Source organism: Electrona antarctica (assembly GCF_951216825.1).
Source record: "Electrona antarctica genome assembly, chromosome: 12".
NCBI classification, from domain to species: domain Eukaryota; kingdom Metazoa; phylum Chordata; class Actinopteri; order Myctophiformes; family Myctophidae; genus Electrona; species Electrona antarctica.
The window spans coordinates 18,813,331-18,840,516 of NC_136793.1; the positions used below are offsets into that span (position 1 = coordinate 18,813,331).

At 44.5% G+C, this 27,186-nt stretch overlaps 1 protein-coding gene across 1 annotated transcript in view; it reads left to right on the forward strand.

Annotated features, from left to right (window-relative positions):
- LOC306934323 (A disintegrin and metalloproteinase with thrombospondin motifs 12-like) overlaps nucleotides 1-26,575 on the forward strand; it is a gene marked incomplete at its 5' end in the record, with an annotated part of 37,529 nt that extends 10,954 nt beyond the window's left edge. Inside the window, 22 exons of the mRNA XM_079516894.1 lie at nucleotides 81-255; nucleotides 889-1,091; nucleotides 1,672-1,755; nucleotides 2,360-2,484; nucleotides 2,953-3,102; nucleotides 3,844-3,987; nucleotides 4,785-4,929; nucleotides 6,222-6,314; nucleotides 6,926-7,071; nucleotides 7,273-7,442; nucleotides 10,109-10,242; nucleotides 10,733-10,853; nucleotides 16,684-16,928; nucleotides 17,339-17,480; nucleotides 17,784-17,910; nucleotides 18,414-18,624; nucleotides 19,772-20,971; nucleotides 21,533-21,685; nucleotides 23,231-23,407; nucleotides 24,115-24,261; nucleotides 25,194-25,347; nucleotides 26,338-26,575. Of these exons, the coding sequence (XP_079373020.1) occupies nucleotides 81-255; nucleotides 889-1,091; nucleotides 1,672-1,755; nucleotides 2,360-2,484; nucleotides 2,953-3,102; nucleotides 3,844-3,987; nucleotides 4,785-4,929; nucleotides 6,222-6,314; nucleotides 6,926-7,071; nucleotides 7,273-7,442; nucleotides 10,109-10,242; nucleotides 10,733-10,853; nucleotides 16,684-16,928; nucleotides 17,339-17,480; nucleotides 17,784-17,910; nucleotides 18,414-18,624; nucleotides 19,772-20,971; nucleotides 21,533-21,685; nucleotides 23,231-23,407; nucleotides 24,115-24,261; nucleotides 25,194-25,347; nucleotides 26,338-26,453 (4,362 nt within the window). The 3' untranslated portion in view covers nucleotides 26,454-26,575. The remainder of the gene's footprint in view (nucleotides 1-80; nucleotides 256-888; nucleotides 1,092-1,671; nucleotides 1,756-2,359; nucleotides 2,485-2,952; nucleotides 3,103-3,843; nucleotides 3,988-4,784; nucleotides 4,930-6,221; nucleotides 6,315-6,925; nucleotides 7,072-7,272; nucleotides 7,443-10,108; nucleotides 10,243-10,732; nucleotides 10,854-16,683; nucleotides 16,929-17,338; nucleotides 17,481-17,783; nucleotides 17,911-18,413; nucleotides 18,625-19,771; nucleotides 20,972-21,532; nucleotides 21,686-23,230; nucleotides 23,408-24,114; nucleotides 24,262-25,193; nucleotides 25,348-26,337) is intronic.
- Between the last annotated feature and the right edge of the window lie 611 nt (nucleotides 26,576-27,186).

A 27,186-nucleotide genomic window follows, 5' to 3' on the forward strand; every position in this document is an offset into this window, starting at 1 on the left:
TAGATTTGCATGTTATATTAGGTAGGCCTACACTACACACCTACTGATTCCTATTCAAGGCCATTCTCCATTTTAAATAGAGGGGCCTCTTTGCCCTGCCAGAGGGGCACTACTTCATAGAGCCAGTCCAGAATCATCATGGCGATGTGGTGGGGGGTCCGGAGCCCCACATGGTCTACCCCAGAGTTACAGAAACGCATAGAAATAAACGAAGCCCCACAGCCCAGGACACATCCAACCCCTGTGGAGTTAAAGGTGTGTATGGGCGTGCATGCGTTTATGTGTTTGTTTACTGCAAAATGCTGAATGTTAATTTAACTTTGAGAGTGTAAAAATGGTGTGGTTTTATGTATTTGCGTGTGTGATCACGCACACACATTGCAGCAAATGCTCTTTGCTCTCTTGAACTTTTGAACACAAGCCTAGCTTGTAGTCTTTACTGTACTTGTATTCTTTTGTATTGTTCTTATTTAACTTTTAATATATGTTATTTAATGACCTCTTCCAGTAAGGAAAGGATTCCAAATAAGCCTGCTGGCTTCTTCCTTTCTCCGCACAGTAACTAGTTTTCTTATATGTATCGTTTCCATTTTTGAGTGGTGCAGCCACTCCAATGCACAGCAATGTGTGTCCCTGGCTGGCTGGCTGGCTAGGTCTGTCTCTGGGTCTGCCGTCTGAGCACGGAAATAGCGTTATAGCATTTGTTCACCACTTCAGACGGGTCTGATTTTTATAGCAATGTGCTAATAAACAAAGCTAAACTAGGCTCTTGTAGGCTAATCTGAGTTTCCAGAAGTTTTACTTTTCACCAGGCAAGCGACATGATGGGGCATAAATTAGGGAAGAATGTTTCACTACCCTTCGCCCCATCTCTGTGCTGCCCTGCAGATGCTGCCAGTGACTCTGTCCAGGTGGAGAGGGAGAGGGAGGCCTGGGAAAGGGACCATGGGCACTCTGAGGCCCAGCAGCGCTCCCAGCGCTCGATCAGCAGGGAGCGTTGGGTGGAGACCATGGTGGTGGCCGACTCCAAGCTCATCGACTACCACGGCAGCGACAACGTGGAGTCCTACATTTTCACCCTCATAAATATGGTGAGTGGACGGATAATCGCATCACCATATTCACAGTATGACGTCAGAGCAAAATGGCTGCTGTATGAAGATGGCCAATTACCAGTACTCACTATAATGGATGATTTCACTCGATGATCAAAAAGGATTTTGTATAATGATTTTGTGATTATTATTATTACTTATTGAGTGAAAGTCTGTCTCTAAATGCAACAGTCCCCCATCTTTTGTTGAACTGAACCAATGAGAGTTAAAAAGTATCTAAGCATGTCCTTTCCTTTGTCAGAGTATCCGCTGTACCAGTCTGTCTGTGTCCCTTTTGTGCCCATATTATGGAGATGTCTGTATCTGTCAGTCTTTTTCCCTTTTATGCCCATATTTGGAGTTAAAAAGTGATATGTAGCAATGATATATAGCAACCATAACAAAGATTGCCTATACACCGACTATTTAGCCCTGTGTGGTGGCCCGTGTCGCCAGAACAACCTAGTGACAGGCTAAAGAAAAGAGTGAGTACCGGTAATTAAAGAGGAAAAGACAGGTATTAAATGAATAATATTCTGTCCTTACAGTGTTGTGCTCTATACCGTAATGTTGACAGGTGGCTGGGATCTTCCATGATGCCAGTATTGGGAATGCCATTCATGTCGTCCTGGTTCGTCTCATTCTACTTCAGGGAGAGGAGGTACAGTATGCACCCATTAGCCCTATTCATTGGTCCCTATTCTGGGCATGTCATAATAATAGGCAAACATTCTATCAAAATAGCAGATCTATGAGCTGGTAGAGCAGAAACTGTAATGTGCTGTAATAGTTGCTCAGATGTTGATGTTGATGATAGAAAGTGGCCCGGGCCTTAGATGCAATTTTATGTTCTTTTGAATGGATCAGGGCCCACTTGAAAATGTAAAAAGTGTTTGAGGCCAACCGATAGGCCGTGTGCATTTTTAGGCCTCATACACACATATTTGGTCAAACCATGTGACTCCCACTAGAATTGCATTGTGGCAGCCATTAATCAAAGACGGAACACAGAACATTTGTTTGATACTCGTGTATGAGGCCTCAGAGCATGTATGATCAATCAATCGATTGTGTTCCCGGCTTGGATCAATAGAACTAATAGAGTATACTTTAAGTTCTTTTTTTTAACAGTATTATAATGAAAACTCACTTTTCAAGGTTTTAACAAAAAAAAGAGTGTTTTGCCAATTATTTTGGGGCCCACATGCAACATCTTCCCTGCCCACTGGTTGACAGCCACTGTACTCTGTACTTGTGTTTGTTAGAAAGGGTTGAAGATAGTTCACCACGCAGACACCACCCTGTCCAGCTTCTGTGCCTGGCAGAAGAACCTCAATCCACAGAGCGACACACACCCTGCTCACCATGACGTGGCTGTGCTGGTCACCAGGTGAGACACACACACACACACACGCACGCACGCACGCACACGCGTACGTCCTATATTCAACATTTACTTTCAACAAGCTTCCAAATGTTGATTTGCTATTCTGAAAATAGCAAATCTACAAGCTTACAATGAATCACAATGGCTGAAATGTGTATAGGGCTGAAGTGGTTAAAGGAGCACTAGGTAACATTTTGCCTAATTTTAAAATATATGTATCTACATACAGTATTTTATCCCTCATTTCCCTCTATCAGCCACAATATTATTGTGCTGGTGTGTTTCCTTGCATAAAGGCACTCTTAAAGTGCTGAAATATACTCCATTAAAGTAGAAATATTGTGTGTGTGTGTGTGTGTGTGTGTGTGTGTGTGTGTGTGTGTGTGTGTGTGTGTGTGTGTGTGTGTGTGTGTGCGTGTGTGCGTGCGTGCGTGCGTGCGTGCGTGCGTGCGTGCGTGCGTGCGTGTTTAGGAAGGACATCTGTGCAGGCATGAACCAGCCCTGTGAGACCCTTGGTCTGTCCCATCTGTCGGGGATGTGCCAGCCACACCGCAGCTGCAACATCAACGAGGACTCTGGCCTTCCTGTTGCGTTCACTATTGCTCACGAGATGGGCCACAGGTGTGTGTGTGTGTGTGTGCTATGTGTCAGTTAAAACAAAACAAAAAACTGAATGATCAGCCATTAAACCTGGTGTCTCTCTTTTGGGCATGTCATTACATTACAGGTGAAACTTCTCAAAAATAATAGCCTAGTCCTACGTATATGATGTCTATTTCATTTCGTCGTGCAGCAAAAATATCCTATCTGCAAGCTCACAACTCGTCACATCCCAAGATGTTGTGAGCTTGTAGATCGGGTATCTTTGTGATATAAATAGTCATGCGACAAAGTGCAGTGGTAAAAGTACCTGCCCACCACCACGGAGGTTGTCGGTTCGAATCCACCGTGGTCGAGCGTCTAGTAGACGAACACAATTGGCCCGTGTTCGGGGGAGGGGTACTGTACCTGTCGGGAGTAGTAGGACGTGGGGCTCCTCACTGGTAGCTGAGTCAGTAGGACAGCAGTGAAACTGAGAAAACAGCCAGCATCTGTGTGCTGGCTGTTATTCTCACTTTCATGTTGTGGTTGAGTCATGCACCTTAAGACTGTTGTTTAATCTGGAGTGTTGCAGGCATTCTGCATTGCAGTGCTTTTTCTCAGTACAACAGCAGTGACAACACAAAAATGTGTTTGGGGGAGGAATCAATTGACATAACACATCCTGTAGCTGTCATCCGCTGTCGCTGTTATTGCGGTAAAATAGTTTTATATGTTTTGGAACGATCTCAAGCGGCCATGTTTGGTTGTGTCCGAACGCAGCTTCGGGATCCATCACGACGGCCAGGGGAACGACTGTGAGCTGGAAGGCAGGCACCCCTTCATCATGTCCAGACAGCTGATGTACGACAGCTCGCCGCTCACGTGGTCCCCCTGCTCCAAGGAATATATCACACGTTTCCTGGAGTAAGACCAGATACAAGCCATCACAAGACCCAAGAGCAACATGCTTCATTTACTCCCACTGTGTTTATACTGTGTTTCTTTCTCCTGTAAACTTGCAGGTTTCATCTGGTCTATTAGATTGATGTCTGAATTTGTTTCGTGTGTGTGCTTGCTTGCTTGCTTGCTTGCATGCATGCATGCATGCATGTACAGTGTAAGTGTTTGTGTGGGTGGATACGAAAACACCAGGGCATGTGTTAGCAAATAAAATGGCATACGAGACATTTAACAGTATGTCTGCTACTAATTCCCAAGTCACTATGTGTACAGTCCTCCATTTAAACAATCAAAGTGCATGTTGTTGTGTGTTGTCCCCCCCTTCTCTCTCTCTCTCTCTCTCTCTCTCTCTCTCTCTCTCTCAAGCGTTCCTTCTCGTTATTGCACCATACATTATAATAACAAACTTTATTTATGTAGTATCTTTCAAAACAGAGTTACAAAGTTATTTACAGTTAAGCTAAACAGATAAAATAATGTAATAGCTAGTCTGTAGAAACAGTTTTTTAGAAGAAGTGATTTAAAGGATGAAAGTGATTTTTCAACCCTAACATATTCAGGCCGGTCCTTCCAGATTCTAGGGGCCCTGGTAGAAAAGGCATGATCGCCCATGGACTTCAGTCTAGACTCTAGAATGTCCAGCAGGTGGTGTGTGGTGTAGCGGGTGCACTGAGGCTCATAGGGGTTTGAAAGATCAGAAATGTACTGGAGGTAGCAGTATGTCATCCATCCAACCTCGGACCCGTGTTTCTCTGTTCTAGCCGAGGCTGGGGCTTCTGTCTGGATGACCGTCCTTCCAAGAGGGACCTGACCACTCCGCTGGCACGCCTTGGTGTCCGCTACACCACCCACCACCAGTGCCAGCTTCAGTATGGTCCCAATGCCACCTTCTGCACAGAGGTTGATGTGAGTATCGTGTACATGACAGAGACATGCTAACACACACTAGACCAAATTACATACACAACTTTACATCTCAGCCGTTTTAGCGGACACTCAGTGTGTCTTTGAGACACTTTAAGATGGTAGTAGATGGTAGTATGTGAGACTGCAGGGTTGTCTGTTCAGAGGTGCTCCCCAGGGCTGTCACCTTCACCCTATGAACAATCTTCCCTTTCAAATAGGTTGTTAAAGAGTCATAGAGCTCAGTGATTCAAGGACAAATTAAAATTAAACAAACAAACACTTTGATCTTTCGAGTGGAGTTGGAGGGTCATTCAATCATTTCAGTGCCAGGGGGGAGTCCAGGGCATTCACTTCTAGTCATTTTTACTAGTTGACTAGTTGCCTAGTTTACTAGTCGACTAGGCGACTAGTTGTTTAACTACCTATTATGTAAAAAAATTATTTTTTTTTAATAAATATTTGTACATTAAAAAACTGTGTACATGGTGACTATAACTATAATCTACCTGATCTTGAGGCCTACAAAATCGGGTAAAATGTTTTTTTTTGTTTTTTTTTATCAACTAGTCAACTAGTACCAACAAGGTCGACTAGTGGATTTACTAGTAAACTAGTCGACTAGTTGCTTAATGCCCTAGAGTCCAGCTCGAATGGAAGGATGTTACTCCAGAGGTTAACTTAATTTAAACTAGAAAAAGTGCCCTTCTGGGCACAGGTCTCCACCAGGAGGATAGGACTGTGTGAGATGTTTGGCAAAATGTTTAGGAGTAATATAAACATGTTTGCCTTTGATGGCAATTGGATGACTTGAGGCATTTTGTTCCAAAAATGTGTTTTGTAAAAATCAACCTGTTGGTGGCGCTATAACAGGCCAATGTGAAAAGGGTGGGATATATTCCTCAGCCTAGTAAGAAAATGTGTGAAAGATTTCACGTAAATTGCATGCTGCGTTCATGATTGCAAAGTTTGGCATCGACCAGGTTAACGGTGCCGGAGATTAGCTGGTAACAGACGGACGGAAGGACGGACGGACGGACACACACACGGACGGACACACACACACACGGACGGAGTGCAAAACATACTCTCTCCCCATGCCTTCGGCCTGGTGGAGACAATGAACACTCAGGAATTTACAGTGGAGTGGAGTGAAGAACATATGCTGGCTTGTAGGGCTGACCCCTATATTGAATGATACTTGGGGTTAAAGTTAGCTTAGGATTTGAATGAAGCTTCACATGTGTTTCTTTGAATGAAGGGCTCACATTACCTGGCTTGTGTTACTCTTTCAGAATGTTTGCCAAATACTTTGGTGCTCAGTGAACGGCTCGTGTCGCTCCAAACTGGATTCACCCATAGATGGGACCCGCTGTGGGCCTGAGAAGGTAGGCTGATGGCAATGTTTGGGCTTTGATCTCAGTCAGTATTGTTGGTGCAGAAAGAGTCCATGGACATCAGCCTGGATATGGCGTTGGGAATAGGAATAGTATGGAATAGTATGGCATAAACAATTTAATCAAGCCTTTCTAACCAAGACTGAAACATAATTTGCAGGCAAACCACTTTACAAATTACAATCTAAAAAAAGAAAAATAATTAGAATAAGATAAACACAAACTGTTGAGTATTTCAAAGTGTTTTGAAGTGGCTATTGGATATAGTGGTGTAAAGTACATATACTATAAGTACAAGTAGTAGTACAATTTTGAGGTATTTCTTTTACTTTCTTCAGTACCGTAATTACAATTTTCAATACTACCCACTTCATGTCTGTGGAAAATATTGTACTTTTTAGAAAAGAAACACTTCAGCCCTATATACAGATTTCGGCCATTTGAAAATAGCCGATCGGCTATGAGCTTATTCACTAGCTTCAGTCCTGGGGATGTTTCTTTTGGGTCCCGAGCTAAAGCGTTTGGGAGCCGCTGCCGTATGCTTGTGAAAGATGTATTGAACAGGTCCAGTAATGTAATGTAATGTGTGTTTTCCTGCCCAGTGGTGTATCTCAGGAGAGTGTGTGATTGTTGGTAAGCTGCCAGAGACCGTGAACGGAGGCTGGGGCCAGTGGAGTACCTGGTCCCACTGTTCCAGGACCTGTGGAGCTGGTGTGCAGTCTGCAGAGAGGGAATGTATCAGCCCCAAGTAAGGCCTGACTCTGGACCTACTGTATCTTGCAACCAGCTATCAGTTCCATTCTCATACTCTTTTCTTCTTTCATTTGGCCAGGACCTACCGTATACATTGCATAATATTCCTTTGCCCACAAACCAAAACCAACCAAAAAATATATCTTAAAAAAAAAGATCATCCATTGAATTCAAAATGTCGCCTGTCTTCTCTCAGACCAGAGTTTGGGGGCAAGTACTGCACTGGGGAGAGGAAGCGGTATCGAACCTGTAACACCAAGCCATGCCTAAAGGAGACGCCCACCTTCAGAGAGATGCTGTGTAGTGAGTTTGACACCGTGCCCTACCAGAATGGACTCTACCAGTGGATTCCTGTGGCCAACACCTGTAAGATTTCAATGCAACGCATACAGTGACACTACACAAAGATTAGGTGATCCGAATTGCCTTTTTTGCCGTTATGTCGTATACTGTAGACTAGACGCATTTCCAGACAGCGTCACCAGGTGCGTAGCGTGGATGAAATTATTGACTGGGCAAATTAGCGGGGAGAGCGCATCTCCGGCCGATAGGTGTGAACGATTTTGCCGACGAGCTAATGGGGGATAGGCTATCTTTTTTTGTTTTTCTTGTTTCTAAACTCCAATGGACCCTACACCGGTGAACGTCACACTGATAAGAACCAGTATGCGTGCGCAGGGCCAAAATAAACCGACCGCTCATTAGATGCAATGTAAAAGTGGTCACAGCACTCTTGTGTAAAAATGAATCCTATCAAACTTTCAGATGCTGTTTTCCTCCCAGTGTGGAAGAAGAAGGCTAAGGATGTCTGTTTACTGTGATCTCTCACTCTTGAAATATATACCTTGGTGGTTTATGTTGTGTCAACTTGTGTGTAAACAAAAATAGCGATTCTCAAAGCATTTCCCCCCAAACCCCATCCCCAGTCGCAGAGGGAGCGCTCCCTATGATCGCGCATCTGTATCAAACCTAATTTATACTCCGACGTGCGACGGTGTTGCGCACAGAGAACGGCTGAGAACAGCAGACCTTCAAGTTCACAGCGGCAACATCCGTGACACGATGTGAGCTAGCCCACACGGAAAGAAAATATATGTACATATATTTTTGAGTGGTGCAAACCACTCCAACAACCAGCTTTGTCTGTATGTTTGTGTACCTGTGTACGTGTCCGTGTACCTGTGTACGTGTCCGTGCACAGGTGAGCATGGTTACCATGGTCACTGACATACGTCAGACCACAGCTGATCAGGCTATATAAGATCTTGCACCACTCAGTTCACACGGGTGTGATTTTTTTTATATATGCTGCATATATGTACCAACATATATGCACATATCTGAAATTGGACCCCTACATATATGTCTCTCAACATAATATATACCGGCTATATGTCAATATATGTATATATATGACACATCGTATATGCACATATACTGTATGACACATCATATATGCACATGTATAGCATACATGTGCATATATGCTACACATACATGTGCTATACACATACATGTGCATATATGATGTGTCATATATGTGCATATACGATGTGTCATATATGTACATATATGTTGAGAGATATATATCTGGACCACTTCACCACTTTTATATCTGTAGGGGTCCAATTTCAGATATGTGCATATATGTTGGTACATATGTGGCATATATTCCATGTTTGCTTGTATGACAGCTGTATGTCAGCACGCAATACTGCTGCGGGGTGAAGTATACATGTCTCGCTAGGAGCGTCTCACCAGCCAACACACAAAAGGAGGTTGAATGAACTGAAACCAACGCTCCCCAAAACAACAGGTTTGGGGTTCTGTTGGTAATTGATTATAATATGAAACGTCACCTGTTTGTAAACCAAAATATCTTGTCTTATTATGCAATTGGTGAAAATAGGTGAACATTTGTTGTAAGCTTGTAGATCAGCTATTTGTCAGCAAAGAGATTTGATTAAGAGGGGGGAAAGAAGGCGGACAAATACAGACCCCTGTCAATGAAGTATGTAGGGTTTGCTGTAAGTGGTAAGGAATGTTCACAGCTGAGTGAAATCACCCGGAATTATCTAAGTGTCGAATTCTCTAAATGCTAACGATAGATGCTTCATTGCTTCCTTTCTTATGTTATTTACACTGACTGGGCCATCCTTTATGAAAGGAAAGGGCATATGCCCCCTAAACGATATTATAAAGGCATTTCCGAAATAGGACGAGTAATTCGTAAGATATTGCATGCATAAGCTTGTACTGTAATCAGATTTAATATCATTCTGTCCTAACTCTGTTTTGAAATACTGTCTATTAAAATGTACAATGGGAAATGAGAGGAGACCATTTTAGATGGTTTGTATTCATACATATTTTAAATTTAAGAATGATGATATACAGTATAGACTCACTATAGAGCGTCACAGTCCCGCCCCCTTTCATGACGACGAGAGACCCGGAAAAGAATTTGCCGTTCATTTTCCTCATAGACTTTTCAAAAAGTATTTATTTAAAGACGCTGCGGACGAAGCCAACTCAAAATGCATATCATATACTGTATGTATATATATATATATCTTATAATATATCTTATTACATATATATTACATATCTTATAACAATCATGAATCACATATAATACAATCAAACTATGCATATAACTTATTAAGAATAAACTTCAGGATTCACATCAACAGACACCTTAAAAATGTGCATGATGGACATCATGGACACCTCCAGCAGAGGGCACCACATACACAGTGGTGGACTCAAATACTCAACCACATGTACTTGAGTCAAAGTATTAAATACTCCTGGTCAAATATTGCTCCACTAAAAGTGAAAGTCGCTCTGTCAAATTTGTACTTAAGTTAAAGTACTGGAGTACTTGCGTATAAAGGAGCATGGTTGCTATGGTCACTGACATTACGTCAGACCCCAGCTGATCAGGCTATATAAGACCTTGCACCACTCAGTTCACACGGGTGTGATTTTTAATTTATGCTTTAATCCATTTCCCCCCCTCCCTCCCCCAGTGAACCCCTGCGAGCTGAACTGCCGACCGTTGAACGAGCACTTTTCGGAGAAGATGCTGGACGCTGTGACGGACGGAACGCCATGCTTCATGAACAACAACTCCAGGAACATCTGTGTCAATGGAGTGTGCAAGGTAGTGTGGCTGGGTAAGGCTGCCACTGGCTGGGGAGGATTACACTGCAGTGCTGGACAGTAACTAACTTGAGTACTGTTACTTATAAGTACATTTGTGGGGTATCAGGGTTTTTTTGTTTTTGTTTTATTTTGCAAGCTGAAGACTTTGAAATACTCTATAGTGAAAATAGCCGATCTCCAATGTCTCTGTTGTGAGCTCGTAGATCTGCTTTTTTTCACTTTAACAAAAAAATGACAAACCATCGTGTGACAAAGTATAAATTAGACATCAGTGTGTTTGAATGACACAGAAAGGGGAAGAGAAAACTCCCTTCTTGTGTCTTACTATATTTTTCGTGAACTTTTTAAAATCTCTCTCTCTCTCTCTCTCTCTCTCTCCCTCTGTGTGTGTGTGTGTGTGTGTGTGTGTGTGTGTGTGTGTGTGTGTGTGTGTGTGTGTGTGTGTGTGTGTGTGTGTGTGTGTGTGTGTGTGTGTGTGTCAACTCCAGGAGGTAGGCTGTGACTATGGGATAGACTCAAACGCAGTGGAGGATCGCTGTGGAGTGTGTTTAGGAGATGGCACGAGCTGCGAGATGGTCTACAACACATTCGACGGGGGAGAAGGTTTCGGTGAGCTGGCCGACAAACAAATAATATTAAAGCATCCACAGCAAAATCCTGAGTGTTCATTTAACTCTGAAAATCTAATTAAAATGCAACCTAGTTCTCAGTTTCAGCCAGGTCACGTCGGGTTCTGTCCGTCGATTGATGCTAATTGGTTTGGGTTGGGGTTTCGGGCTGTGCCAAAAAAACAAAAACAAAACAAAGATATGCAACCATCGAGTGAACATTTTGAATGGATAAACGAGGTCTTAAGACCTAAGCACACCAGAGGTCACCGTGCAACGCCTTGCAACATGCAACTACTTGCAACCATTATTCCCAATGGCATTTGCAAGGAGTTGGAATCCAAAGGTAGGTACGCACATCTCAAAAAAACTTTCAGGTGCTGAACAAAAAGATACGAACAGGAGAAGTAGTAGTCTGCACACTGTTTCGTAGCTCCCACAGGAGATTTATTTATTATGGATGACAACGTTTCGACCCCTTATGGGTCTTCGTCAGGTATGATATGAAGGAGTTGCATTGGTGTGCATTGTTTGTTTTGTTGGTGTGGTTTGGGCCTAACACTCCAAATCTGTATGGCCATCAGCGTGAGAAGTAGCAGTAGTAGTGTGCTTTACTTCAGTATTTCCAATACTTTTACTTCTACTCGACTACATCTCGGATCCAAATATTGTACTTCTTTTACTCCACTACATTTATTTGAAAACTTCAGTTACTTTTTAGATTGAATATTATTACAAACCATACATTAACCACTTCAACCCTACTGTATACATGTCGTCCATTTGAACATAGCCGATCTACAAGCTCACTGAGCTTGTAGATCTACAAGCTCACTGAGCTTGTAGATCGGCATACATTTGGGACATTCATTTGGGGCATATACATTTGGGACATTCTGTGAGTACTTTCAACTTTTGGTACTTTAAGTACATTTTGATGCTTTTGTACTTTTACTCAAGTACATTTTGAATTACGGACTTTTACTTGTAACGGAGTAGTTCTACATTGCAGTATTGATAGCATACTCTTACTTAGTAAGGAATTTGAGTAATTTTCCCACCACTGCTCACAACAACCCAAATACACTACCGTGTCTATGGGTTTGTAATTTTTCCATTGTAATTCTGTGTGTGTGTGTGTGTGTGTGTGTGTGTGTGTGTGTGTGTGTGTGTGTGTGTGTGTGTGTGTGTGTGTGTGTGTGTGTGTGTGTGTGTGTGTGTGTGTGTGTGTGTGTGTGTGTGTGTGTGTGCGTGCGTGCGTGCGTGCGTGCGTGCGTGCGTGCGTGCGTGCGTGCGTGCGTGCGTGCGTGCGTGCGTGCGTGCGTGCGTGCGTGCGTGCGTGCGTGCGTGCGTGCGTGCGCGCGTGCGCGCGTGTGCATGTGGTCAGTTATGGAGCCGATACATCTCAAATAAACTCACCTGCTGGAATCAGAGTTATATAAGAAGTTAATGAATTGCAATGCACGTCACTAACATTATGTGATTATGTGTCTTTCTCTCTCATTCGCTCTACTTGCTCTCCCTCTCTTTTGCTCTCTTTCCCTCTCTCACTCTCTCATTCTCTCTCTCACCCTGTGATGTGATTTGAGCCACTGCCTTATTAAATTGCTCAGCCATTTCGGCAATAACAGAAAACAGTCTTTTCTTTTTCCTTTTTGGGCTTGGGTCAGGCTCTTGCTCGGGTCAGTTCGGGTCAGGTTTGAATTTTCGGTCTGTTGATAACTCCACCATGAGCGAATCCATTTGACTTCGGCTCAGTTCATAAATGATCATAAATTAGGATCTGCTGAAAGCCATGAAGAACAGAATGCAGCATGGGATCACCGATCTGTAAAACCAGCCAACTAGAGTAGTGGTATAGATTGGAACTGGCGACCCCAAGGGGTCCTTGGGTGGATTGCTGGGGGGTCCCCACTACCTAAACGATTTATAATGGACCATTACCGGCCTGCAACTCTGAGAGTATACAATTGGATTGTACACTCTCAGAGTTATGGGGGTTAGGGTTAGGGTTAGTGCATATTGGGGTTCTGTGAAATTAAACGGTTCGAGAGCCACTGACTGAACTAGACCTTCTGGAGCAAACAGCGGCATCATAAGAGATTTTTGATGAATACCGGTAGCTCGGACCTCCATGGAGGCTGTGAAAGAGGGGGCGGGGGGATTTTTCGTTCCTTTTAAAAGTGATTTCAGACAGTCTGAAACATCAGCATTACACCATTTGTGTTGTTTTCTTGTTGTCATGGCAACGAGCTCTGTCTCTGCAGGCTCTGCAGCTGGTTGTCGTCTTGCGCTCGGCTGTTGTATGCGCGTGCGTGTTTGTGCGTGTGCGTGCATGCCAGTGCCAGTGCGGGGAAGATATCGTCGGTGTCGGATGGAAACCTTGTATGTGCAGAACGGTTACTTTCCTGAAAATGGCCAAAAAGAGCCTCTGTTAAAATAAGTTTATACTGTAGATTGGTTATTTTCGCAACTTTTGTGTAACACTAGTATGACGAAGTGGGGGCTGGGGGCATTCAATTTTATGTTTGTTTTATATATATATATATATATATATATATATATATATATATATATATATTTAAAAAAACATAAAACATTGAAATACGGAGATGCAGGGTTTCTGCTCGACAGCTTAATGTGGTGGTTGGCTCACTGCAATGGGTGATGTGTGTGAATGCCACTCTTGTACTTGGAAAACAAGGTCTCAGGCTTAACACACTGTAAAAACACACACATAACTCCCAAACAAAGCATTGTATTCTTACAATTACAATTACAATTTAGGCATTTAGCAGACGCTCTTAATCCAGAGCGACTTACATTAAGCAATAACAAAAAGCATGGCATGGTATTCTTCCACTGTTTGCTTGTTTTTATGTGTGTATGAGGTGTGTGTCTGTGTGTCTCCACAAAAATAAGTAAGCCTTGTCGTGCCATGAGCCATTCGATTTATAATTTAGCATTTTATTAGATTTATAAGTTAGCATTGTATGTTGACGTAGCAAATAGCACTCTATAACGTATACTCATAGCTTCACTGCACAGCTAATCTACAGATATTAGCTTGCTTATGATTCTTGATGACTATTTCTATGTATTTGATGCATTATCTTGTATTGTTGTTCCTGCTTACTGTAAATCGCTCTGGATTAAGAGCGTCTGCTAAAGGCCTAAATTGTAAATCCGCTGGACATGATGTAGAAGTACACCCCCTGAACATGACGCTAGTATGTCACAGGGACCAAACCGACCCTTGATGCTGAGTGTCAAGCAGGGAAGCACTGGGTCCTATGTATGCATTTTTCTTTGGTATGACCTGGCCGGAGATGGAACCCTGACCTCCCAGTCCCAGGGTGGACACTAACCACGAGGCCAGTGAGCTGGTTTTACCCAGGGTGGACACTCTTAACAACGAGACCAGTGAGCTGGTTTTACCCAGGGTGGACACTCTAACCACGAGGCCAGTGAGCTGGTTTTACCCAGGGTGGACACTCTTAACAACGAGACCAGTGAGCTGGTTTTACCCAGGGTGGACACTCTTAACAACGAGACCAGTGAGCTGGTTTTACCCAGGGTGGACACTCTAACCACGAGGCCAGTGAGCTGGTTTTACCCAGGGTGGACACTCTTAACAACGAGACCAGTGAGCTGGTTTTACCCAGGGTGGACACTCTAACCACGAGGCCAGTGAGCTGGTTTTACCCAGGGTGGACACTCTAACCACGGTTTTATGCACAAATTGATGCCCTATACTAAAAATAGACGATCTACCAGGTCACACATGAGCTTGTAGATCTACTATTTTTGCTCATTTACATTTTTTTTTAATGAAAGTGTGTCTGTGGGTTTTATAAATATTGAACCAATGGAAAGTATTAAGAAGAACTTGTGACTAAATAATAACTACATTGGATCCATTGGAACACTGCTTATTTTTTCTTTTAAAGTAACAGTTTTGGACACAAGATAGTGTGTGTGTGTGTGTGTGTGTGTGTGTGTGTGTGTGTGTGTGTGTGTGTGTGTGTGTGTGTGTGTGTGTGTGTGTGTGTGTGTGTGTGTGTGTGTGTGTGTGTGTGTGTGTGCGCGTGCGTGTGCGTGCGTGTGCCCCCCTCACAGCATCCTTTCCAGATAAGCAGCCCAGATGTGTTAAGACTTCAAAAGACTTTAGACCTAGGGCAAAAGGCGCCCCCCTCCTGCACACACACACACACACACACACACACACACACACACACACACCTTCCCACAAACATCATTAAACACCAGAGACCAAGTCATGACTGCTTTCTACCTCCCCCACCCGTACACACATACTATAAAATACAGAGACAGGGCAGCGCCCCCCACGCTGAGTACACACACACACACACACACACACACACACACTAACCAGCCCCCCCCCCCCCCCCCCCCTGCAGACCTGGCCCACCCTCTATTAAAGATCAGAGAGAATCAGTCTGGGATTCTGCATGCTGTTGTGAGTGTGGCAGCAGTCATGGTAGGTCCTGCATCACCGTGCTCTGACCGGTAACAAGACAACTCACCCCTTTTCTGTTTTCCTCCCGGAATTTTCCCCAGTGAGGGGTGGGAGAGGCTGGACAGCAGACAGCTGGACTTTGAATTTCTCTAACTATAAACTTTCACGACAGCAGACAGCCTAAGTACAAAAATTATTTATGTAAAGGCTACTACAGTGAAGCCGGTTCACGGAAGTTGTTGTAGGCTATGTGGGGATTATCTGACGAGGTACCATTTGAGTGGGCAAAACCTTACATATACTAAATAATACAAAATTGTTTATGGTCAATATAAGTAAAATAATATAGCCTTTCCACAGGAGTATCCTTTTATATTTTTCCAAAAAGAATACAAACAGCCAATAGCATATTACAAAGTTATCCCCCTCACTGGGGAAAATTCCGGGAGGAAAAACGGGCAAGCACCGGGGTGAGTTGTCCAGTATTCCTCTGACCTACTGTGGGACCAGGCTGTATGACTTCAAGTCAATGTCACCATTCTTTCCAACCTTTGCCTCGTTTATGATGGATGAATGATAGATAGATAGAAAAAATTACAGCGTTATCAATTTTTCGGAAACATCAACGTGGACTATACACAAAAAAGCTGAAGCTTGTTTCCATTGTGGTCCACCTTGAGACATAGAACGATACACATTCATACTGTACAACTACAAACAACCATAAAACATTTAAAAAAAAATCACACTTGTGTGAAGTGAGGGGCGCTCTTATCATCATACATCACATTCTGTGCTCAGCCAATCAAATCATCACAAATGTTATTCCGGCCAATCAGACAAAGCTGGGCATAGTGGGGCTAGCACCCCTCAAAAAGAATCCTTATATATAAGGCTGCGAGCAATACATATAGGACAAGAGGTACCATAAGTCTTTATGAGAAGAATCCAGAGCAATGGAGGGGGGGGGGGGGGGTCCTAAATGAAAATATTATTTTCTATACTTTACACTGCCCTCATGGTCTCTCTCTCTGTCTGCACAGGTCTGTACTGTAGGCTACATTTCTCGTGTGCAACAGTTGACCGAACAAACCGATTTAATCCATTTTAATAGTGAAATATCAGATATTTAGTTGATAAAAAAAATCTGTTAGATATTATTTCCCTGTTCTGATTCATTGATAAAAGAAATACAAAAAGATATTTAAAAAACCCTGCTTGTCCATGATTCAATTAACCTAGAGGTTAGAGCTTCTTAATGTCACCTTCGATACATTTTTGGTTAATTTCCCAGCCCTACTTTGACCTCCCCATCTCTCTCTCTCTCTTTCTGTCTCTCTCTCTCCCTCAGGGTACGTGGACGTGGGCGTGATACCCGAAGGGGCGCGGGACATCCTGGTGCGAGAGGTGGAAGAGGCGGGTAACTTCCTGGCTCTCAGGAGCGTGCGGTCAGAGGACTACTTCCTCAACGGCAACTACATCATCCAGTGGAACGGCGAGTACGAGGCCGGCGAGACCACGTTCTACTACGAGCGCAGCGGGAACATGGAGAACCTCACCGCGCCTGGTCCCACAAGGTCACCTGTGATGATCCAGGTACTGTGGAGCAGTGGGCAACCAGAGTCAACCGGACCCTACTTTGAGAAACACTGTCCCTGACCTAGACCCTGCACGATTGCCCATGTTTTTAACAATATTTGGTCACAAAGTGTGAAATCAATTCAATAATGAATTTGAAAAAAGTTTATTAAACACAGGGACGTCATTGGAAGGGAATGTGTTAAAGTTTCTACTTGAGGACTTTTAACTTATAAGCAAACAAATTAATACAATTAACACTAACACAATTAACATTAACACAATTAACACTAACCTCACAGAAACTATGCTTAACCTTAAGCTCAAAACCACGTCCACCTGGGCTAAACACGGGAGAGAGACATAGAAATGACTAACACACTCTAACATGATGTAAGAAATCTGTTGTTGTTGTTGTTGTTGTCCAGTTGCTGTATCAGGAGACAAACCCGGGCATAAATTTCGAGTACAGTGTCAAGAAGAGACGAAAGACAGGAAACGAGGTCATTGATCCTGTCTACCGCTGGAAATATGGGGCGTGGACAGGCTGCAGCACCACCTGTGGGTTAGGTAGGTATTGCAGTTACATGAACCCTAGCATCCCTATTCTGGGGCATTTTCGGTGTAACATTCATTGCCATTACCAGATCTTCAAGCCCACAAGCCGATGCGTTGTGAGCTTGTAGATCGGTTATTTTCGTTGAAGAGGGAAAAAGGAGGGGAACTATGGGTCCCCAATCAGTGTTTAAGTGGTAAAATAAATACCGTTTGCAACATAAGGTGGGGAGGATTTTTGCAGCATTTCACTATCGATAATAATGAATGTCACCTGGGCATAGTTATATGCTATTTTTGTTCTGTTCTTTGCTGCAGGTCAGCAGCACCAGCCCATACGCTGCTTTGAGATGGACGTAGGGGTTGTGGACGAGTCTCTATGTGATCCAGAGATCCGGCCAGAAGACAAACACAGGAAGTGCAAGAACATGGAATGTCCAGCAAGGTATTTGATAAATACACCTAATATGCCACTTTATTATTGGAGTATACTATACAAAAAGTTAATTATTATTTTTTGACTAGAAAAAAGAAGAAGATGAAAAAAAGTTGTAACGCAGAAAACTGTGGCCTGTAAAATGATGTTACCATAGGTGTGTGTTGCTGTTTGATGACGTTGCATAGAGTGGTCCTGATGGGCAAAAGAAGGGAGGTGGCTGACATGTGCCTGAATAATGCATTTTATATTAACTGTACAATATGTAAAGACATTGAGGTGCCAGTTGTTGGTGCCAGTCCAAACAAAATATTGAAACAGGTTAAAAAAGTTGAATGGCGCGCATATTGACACGTGAGATCATTGGCTCGACTAGAGGCTCACTCAGACACGCCTCACAAGCCTCAATGGTGCGCCTGCGTTGACCTGTTGTTTTGCATATTGTTAACTTTGCAACCACATTCCTACTCGCTTCATCTTCCTGTCCGACCTTCTATTCCTTCCCCCCTCAGATGGTGGGTGGGCGGCTGGCAGCAGTGCACGGCCACCTGTGGATCAGACGGGGCGCGCAAGCGGACAGTACTGTGTGTCCGCACTGTTGCCGGGGAGGAGAGAGTGCTGCACCCCATGGACTGCAAACATCTCCTCAAACCCAAACCTGTGGTTCCCTGCAATAGAGATGTGCCCTGTGGACAGGACTGGGCTGCTGGAAACTGGGAGGAGGCAAGTGTTTCCTCTGTTTCCTCTCATCCTCTATGGTTATTACATTTTCTATTTTTTTTGTCCTATGTTTATCCTTCAAGGTTCAAGATTATTCATTTGTTACATTCGCATAGATACTACATTGCAGTCATAGATACTACATTGCAGTCAGTGAAATTCTTGAACTCTGAGCTTATAGCATGTGTTTTTCACAGGATTGCCGTTGAAGTCTTCAGCTGAGATGGCCTATGATTAGCTGAGACAGGGGGAACGGAGCACATGTTTTACTTCACGAGATAATCAATTCTGTCCATCACAAGCCCATCTGCTGTTTGGCGCGGGCACTCACTCAAAAGCTTCAGGGCCTAGTTTTCTGCGCACCTGCCTTGTTGTCTAGTTATTTAAAAAGGCGTGCATTTGTTGTAAAACATTGCACATACCGGTATGCAGGATCTATAATGTTAAAGTACAAGTGAGAAACCAGTAAAAGTGAGAAAAACAGGGATCGCCACCCCAGTTCCCGACGACGCGTTTCGCCCCAGACCCGGCCGCGGGTCTGGGGCGAAAAACGGGTGCTGATTCTACAAATGTCTTCTAAATCCTAACAGTTTTCTGATTTCTATGTCAGTGTTTCCCAGAATGATATGTATTTGGCCACCGAAACCCCATCTGAAAATATTTTGTTCCAGGGACCCCCAGAAGCAAAGATTTAAAAACATTTGCTGTGAGAGCATAGACAGTATATTCAAGATTCAAGATTTGCACACATTTTCACGATTTTTCAAAAAATAGAAGATCTACACGCTCGAAGCGTGGCACAGAGCTTGTATATCTGCTATTTTCCAATAGCTCAAGTTTAAAATAATGGTTAAAGTGGTTAAAAGCGGCCCGGACGGTTAGCTCAACCGTCTGGGCACCTAGGCTGCTGAGCCAGCCTGACGGCGTGCCGCGGGTTCTACTCCCGATCCCGACGGCCTTTGCCACGTGTCTTCCCACCCATCTCTCTCCCCATTTCCTGTCAATCCACTTTCAACCTATCAATAAAAGCAGAAAAAGCCCCAAAAAATATATATCTTAAAGTGGTTAAAACTTAAAAGCTACGGTGACACAGATGCGTTCCATGTTGTTCCAGATGTTATTTGTGGACTGTGTTCTTTCATCCCTGTAGTGTCCAGTGACATGTGGAGGCAGTGTCCGCTCACGGACCATCACTTGCACCCTGGCACCAAAAAGGACCTGCAACCTCTCCACCAAGCCACGGTCCAGGTCCCTATGTGCCCTGCAGAGCTGCCCTAACTCCAATCTCCGCAGACGACCTGGCTCTCCCCCTAATTTCCGACGCATCAACCCACCGAAGGTCCACTCCACCAGGCATCCCGTCACACAAACTCGGCACCCGGAGACGACGAGAACCACGACAACCACGGCAACAACAACAGAGAAGCCGACGAGGAGCAGAGGAACCACGACCGCTTTCATCCCCACCGCGATGTCCCGCACAACCCCTGAAATCATAGACACGGACGATTACGAGTTCGATCTCGTCGTGAGAAGAAAGGGCAGCGGGCGAGGCGAGGACGAAGGTTTTCTCCCGACTAAAACCAGTCCCGGCGAGAGGGATGACCACCACAAGATAAATCCAGGACAGAAAGACCCAGAAAAACGGGAGGAGGAGGAAGAGGCTGGGAGCACACCAGACGTGCCGGTGTACACCCCCGGTTATGACTACGTTGTGGAGGACAGACCAGTGGAGGAGGAGGCCATTATTGACCTGGATGTCAGCACCACGGCAGCATCACTTAGGACTACTGTTACACCGCTCACCACAGTAACGACACACACCGTTGCTACATCCGTGCGGAAAAACCCGCGTACCACTGGAGTTCCCACCACAACCACCACCCAACCCACGTTACATACCAGTACCGCTACATGGGCCGAGACCACTCGTCGCTCTCCCCTTCCCACGCCTTACGTCCATCCATATCTCCGCTGGATTCATAGACGACTCCGCAGCACCCCTGTGCCCACAGAGCCGTCGCTGTTGGGCACATCCAAAGCTCCGTACAAAGCGACACGAGCTCCAAACCTCTCCGTGAAAAGGGCAGTCGCCGCCACAGTGACGCCCCAATCCACTACTGTGAAGATTATTAAACTTAAGAAGCCTGCTGAGCTTCCCAAGAGAGGCGGCTCGGTCCCTCGCTCTAAGAATCCCACCCCCCGCTCCAAAGGCTCCTCCCATCGCTCCAAGAGCCGGAGGCAAGAGCAAGACAGTCCCGCGGTCACCTCCACCAGTGGCTATGGCAACCTGATGGCCAGAGAGACGGTCAGCATGGGGCTCTACTGGGTCGCAGGGAACTGGAGTGAGGTGAGGTCCATACTGTATGCTGAGTCATCTCTATATTTCGCTTACTTAGATGGCTATCAGTCGGATAACTCACGATTAGATTGAGAACATTAATAGCGGTAGCTTCAGTCTCAGAACATTATTCATAAAAATGTACAAACTAAATACAAGTGAGGGAAAGCGGAGAGCCTACTGATGGTGCTGGGTGGGAGCAAACAAAGCACATACAACATTCAGTGGCTCTGATGGCAACAGGACGTACAATAGACGTTATGCATAATGCATAACCAACATAACGTCTTTGACTGAGGTGAGCACAACCATAGACCACCAATTTGGCCATGGGCTTGATACATCACATAAAGTTACATCGCTTGACACTTACACAGTGCTGCACATGCGCGCAAACCCCTCGAGTCTGCCTGAACTAGCTCACAGCCTAGGCATCATTTAGTTTTGGTGTGATTTGTTGAGATCCCTGACTCAATTTGGCATTTGTAGCGCTCAAAACACATGTATACGGTATGTCTGCGCTTCCCTCTGTGCGAAGATCAAAGCATCTGTCCCTCGTGCTGTCCCTAGTGTTCTACATCATGTGGGATCGGTGCGGTGTGGAGAACCGTGGTGTGCAGCTCCCAGCGTGCTGAGGACTGTGCCAATCTGAAGAAGCCAGAACCCGCCCGGACCTGTCACCTACAACCCTGCGCATCCTGGCTCAGTAGCAACTGGAGCACGGTCAGTAAGCTTAGGCCACCTACTACAGACAACTGGATTTGAGGATTATCACCTTTGTGTTGTGTTTTTGTTTTTGTTTTGCCATCCATTTTGAACGATTTAAACCATTGTTTCCCAAACAGTGGGTCGGGACCCATTTGTGGGTCAGAGACCATTTTCTTTGGGTCATGACTCGAGTAAAAATCCCATTTCTTTTCCTACATTTAAAAAACAATATTATAAAGATTTTCCCCTGTCCCAATTTTTTTTAATGAAACAAAACAAACAAACAAATATAAGAAATTCCATAAATTGAAAAAATATATTAATAACTCTTTGGAAGCCATGCCCGAGATCCCGAGATTTGATAAATTAGCCTTAATACAGAATATTACATTATTTACCTTATCTTAGCTTCATCGCTAGCCACCGCTAGCATCCATGTAAGAAACAGCCAAAATCCCCGCGTGCACGCCGTCTTTAGTGACATTTTGGCTCATTGCGAACGCAGTGATTGCGAACGCAGTGAGCATTTACTATGAGACCCAGCAGATCATGTCTGTCTGTGTGTCTGTCTGTGTCACGCTGTAACACCACCCGCCCGCCACCAGAGGGCGCAGCTGTATCACACACAAAAACACACACACATGCACGCACGCACGTGCATCGCACGCACACACGCACGCACGCAAAAAAAAAAAAAAAAAAAATAGCTCTGTGTGTGTGTGTGTGTGTGTCAGACTGCCACAACAGCTGCGTTCGCTTCCCGCGTTCACGCGTCTTACTTGTAATTAGATGAAGTACCGTGATAAAACATTAATTCGAGCTCCCGCTAAACAAAACAATGATCGGCTCGCTAGTAGGCCTCTGTGGGCCTCAGTAGACCATGGGGTATGAGTACTTTCAGTTCAGGCACAAGAACAAGAGCTCTTCTTCTCTGCTCATGCTGCACATTTAGCTGGCACTCGGCACCTACCGCCCCCTATGGGAATGGGCGTCCAAAGAGTTCACCTGAAATCTATTATATGGGCCTATGTGTCGAGAGATCCCCGCCAGCCTATAATAAAATTATACAGTATGTCAGATTTGGACATGTTCTCATCACAATAGAGGGTATGCGCATGACATCATCATCATACCCGGAGATTATGCAGGAACGCCTAATGAGTTGAAAAAAATAATACTTTTTGGCCTTGACAGCCCATACACCCAAACAGAAAAGTCCTATCTGATTACGTTAAACTCACTTTGCCACTCACTTTATGCATGCACGTACCGTCTATTGAACAATATCTGTTGAACAACGATTCAGGAATGAGCATGGATGCTCCTTCGCCCTCATACTGTTCGTGTTTGGACAGCTGTGCAGTACAACCGCTGTCTTCCACTGTGCCGTGTCTTTCTCAAGCGCACCCATGCAATGGTGGTTGAGTGAGGAAAAATTCTCATTTCCCCATCGGGATCTTTCCAGCCAGTCCAGGGATTTGAGTTGGCAGCCTCCCGGGTGCAAAAGCAGCTTTTCTAACCCCCAGGCTCGGGCTTCATCTCCTATTCTGTGCTCTGCAGTGTTCAGAGGATTGTACCGTGGTGGGCCGGAGGCAGCGTGACGTTCAGTGTATTGACTCCCAGAGTAGCCGTCCCCTCAGGCCGTTCCACTGCCAGGACCTGTCTTCCAGACCGTCCAGCACCATGGCCTGTCCCTCCAAAACTTGTATGGCCTGGAACACGTCGCCCTGGGGACAGGTGGGGTGCACTTTAATACAATTCAATAGATTCGTTCAGTTTGCTGAGTATGAGCTGCGCATTTAACTGAGAATATATAAAAACCTATATTTAGAAGTACTAATCTAGGTTAATGGAATAATGGAGAGGAAGGATTTTTTTTCTTTCTTCGTTCTAATAGCTTTTTAATAATCGTCTAAATAGAATTGATTAGTCTGATAAACAGCGTAATCCAGTATTATACTTCTTTGTACAATGGTGGTGTACAAAACTAGTGAATATGATCTACAAACTCACAATGCGTTGCAATGTGGCACATTGTGAGATACTTGTGATGTCGATATATAGCCCAGCCATACTGCTGAGATTGTGCACAATAATATATCTTGCTATAGGCAACCACAAATGTTTTGATTTGAAGAAGCTGAAAAGGCGCCTCATCACTCTTGTTGCTCTCATTTCATGATATACTGAGTTACATGTTCCACATTGTTGCTCTCTAGTGCAATGGTTCTCAAACGTTTACATTTCAAGGTCTCCCCTTAACTCTGACAGTGTACAAATGGAACCAAATGGACCCCGTTGGGGTTCCATTTGTACACTGTCAGAGTTACAGACTTGAAAGGGTCGATTTAGACCGAGCCAGAGAGTCCCTGGAATCCACTTTGAGAAGCACTGCTCTGGTGAGTGAACTGAATCATCACACGATGCCCTGTTGACTTCCTCAGTGCTCGGGCAGCTGTGGTGAAGGAATCCGAGAGCGCCTGGTGTTCTGCCCGGAGCCCCAGCGTTGCAGCTCCCCACTGAGGCCAAACAGCGTCGAGTCCTGCAGGCTAAAGCCCTGCTCTCACTGGGACCCCCAGGACTGGGAGGAGGTGAGGGATCATCCAGTGTCATCATGGGTGCCCATTATGACACTGGAGGTTTTTAAAGCGTGAAATGTTTAAAGGAGCATTCAGTGATTTGGGTGATTTGGAAAACCACCCAGTCCGCCCCGGGAACAAAATGTGCACATGCACACGCTCTACAGTGGGGGGAAGTGCAACAGCATGTGCACCAAGGCCCGCCCCCACACATGATTGGAGGAAGGCCCCTCTCATCCTGATTGGATGAAGGCTTTGCCACCTGCCACCAAAACTGAAATTAGGGTTTGTTGACCCCAAGGGCTCACTGGGGACAGGGAGGAACTCCTTATATGGTCAGCACACTCTATAGTAGGGAGGATTATCCTAAAAAAATAAGTGATATTTGAATGAAGCGAAATCACTGAATATACCTTTAAATCCTGTGAACAATGTGTAGGTACGCCGATGGTTGCAATAGTCATGGAAAGCCAGTGGTGGACAGTGTACTGTGTACTCACATTTTCAGTAATATTGGAAATGGAAGATCTACAAGCTGGTTGTGAGCTTGCATATCTGCTATTTTCATTGGATTTGAAATTAGGTTACAGTAATTCATAATGTACTGTTTTGTAGTGGAGTCCAATGTACAATATTATTATATTATTGTCTTATTGTGTAGTGGAGTGGAGTGAAAGTCATAAGTATCTAAAAATACAAACACTCAAGTAAAGTACTGACTCTCAAAAAATGTACTCGAGCAAAGTACCACAGTAAAAGTACTTTGTAACTGTGCACCATTGATGGAAGTGGACTAAATAGTGTGTGTGTGTGTGTGTGTGTGTGTGTGTGTGTGTGTGTGTGTGTGTGTGTGTGTGTGTGTGTGTGTGTGTGTGTGTGTGTGTGTGTGTGTGTGTGTGTGTGTGTGTGTGTGTGTGTGTGTGTGTGTGTGTGTGTGTGTACAGTGCTCTGTAAGCTGTGGCGGTGGTGTGCAGCATCGTGAAGTGAACTGTGTGAGTGAGGAGGACTTGGCCGTAATGCCAAACAGCCTCTGTGAGAAGATGGACAAGCCAGAAACACTCAGGAAGTGCAATATGCAGGAATGTAAGACCAATACAGGTATGCCAGCAACACTGCGTGCAGATATGACTTCAAACCAGTACTTTTTGCTTCCATTGTAGTTAATACTTTCAGCGCCATTGCCGACAATTAAAGTCAATTGAAGCCTAATTTTGATACTGACGCTTAACGCCATTGCCGACGGCCTTCGGCAATTGCGCTTTTATGGCGCGTTCGATTGCTCGAGCCATAATGCTACTCACGTTAGCCGGTTAACTAGCTGTGTTGTTAGCACAGCACTGGATCGCCCATCTTAGATCGTCGTCGCCATAATAATCCATTCTATCCATTTCTTTCAATCGCCTGTATCTCCTATTCCTTGTCTCAGATGGCATTTTGGTCAAAACAGCGTTTCTTTGACGGCACAGATATGACTATCTGGAGCTCTGCAGAGCTCCGGTCTGGCTTCAGATGGTAAACAAGGCCTGTCCGCTCCGTGTAGCTTCCAAGGTTATGACTACTGCTCATGGACCGGAAATAGCGGCTTTTCAAAATAAGAGCTCAAATTAAAAAAATGCTGGCGTGAATTAGATCCTAATTTTTCAATAAATGAGTGTTAATGAAAGATTACATAAAATAGCTTGTAGATTGGCTATTTTCACCACTGTTGCTCAACAAAACATAATATGTTTAACAGTTAACAGTGATTAATTGGACAAATCAATTTTGTCAATTGTAAAAAAAATCTAACTTTGTTAGAATTTAGAATTTTTTAGAATTCGATTTTATTTTATTTTATTTTATATAAAATATATTATTCGATTAACCTACATGAGCCAGATTAAGTGGTGCTTTATTGGTTCAAAATAACATATTGACATATGGACATAATGGACATATTTCCAGTTAATCGCCCAGCCCTCCCTCTGTACCACATTCTTTCAAAGACATGCTAACAGTCCCCTGTGTGTGTGCATTGGAAGCACATCTGATGTGTATATATTCCAGTGTTGGAGTGAAGCCTCTTCTTTGGTGTTGTGTGTTGAACAGGTCCAGTGTGCAGGAAGAACAGCATGACGTCCCGCTTCTGTGACAAGTTGAAACTGTTGGGTCGCTGCTCCCTCCGGTCGATCCAGAGACAGTGCTGTGTCACCTGCGCGGCGTAGACGGAATCACGCACCCCCATCCTACGACGTCACGTACTACCCGACGTACTAATGGTCCGACATGCAACAGTCCAACAACATGCGTGGCAGGTTAAGACTCACCAGTGCCTCCTGACATGTGTGGCCGGTTAAGACACATGCGTGGCAGCTCTGCTATGGCCCCATTCTAAACTACAGTAGCTCTGCTATGGCCCCATTCTAAACTACAGTAGCTCTGCTATGGCCCCATTCTAAACTACAGTAGCTCTGCTATGGACCCATTCTAAACTACAGTAGCTCTGCTATGGCCCCATTCTAAACTACAGTAGCACTGCTATGGCCCCATTCTAAACTACAGTAGCTCTGCTATGGCCCCTTTCTAAACTACAGTAGCTCTGCTATGGCCCCATTCTAAACTACAGTAGCACTGCTATGGCCCCATTCTAAACTACAGTAGCTCTGCTATGGCCCCTTTCTAAACTACAGTAGCTCTGCTATGGCCCCATTCTAAACTACAGTAGCACTGCTATGGCCCCATTCTAAACTACAGTAGCTCTGCTATGGCCCCATTCTAAACTACAGTAGCTCTCACTGCTATGGCCCCATTCTAAACTACAGTAGCTCTGCTATGGCCCCATTCTAAACTACAGTAGCTCTGCTATGGCCCCATTCTAAACTACAGTAGCTCTGCTATGGCCCCATTCTAAACTACAGTAGCTCTCACTGCTATGGCCCCATTCTAAACTACAGTAGC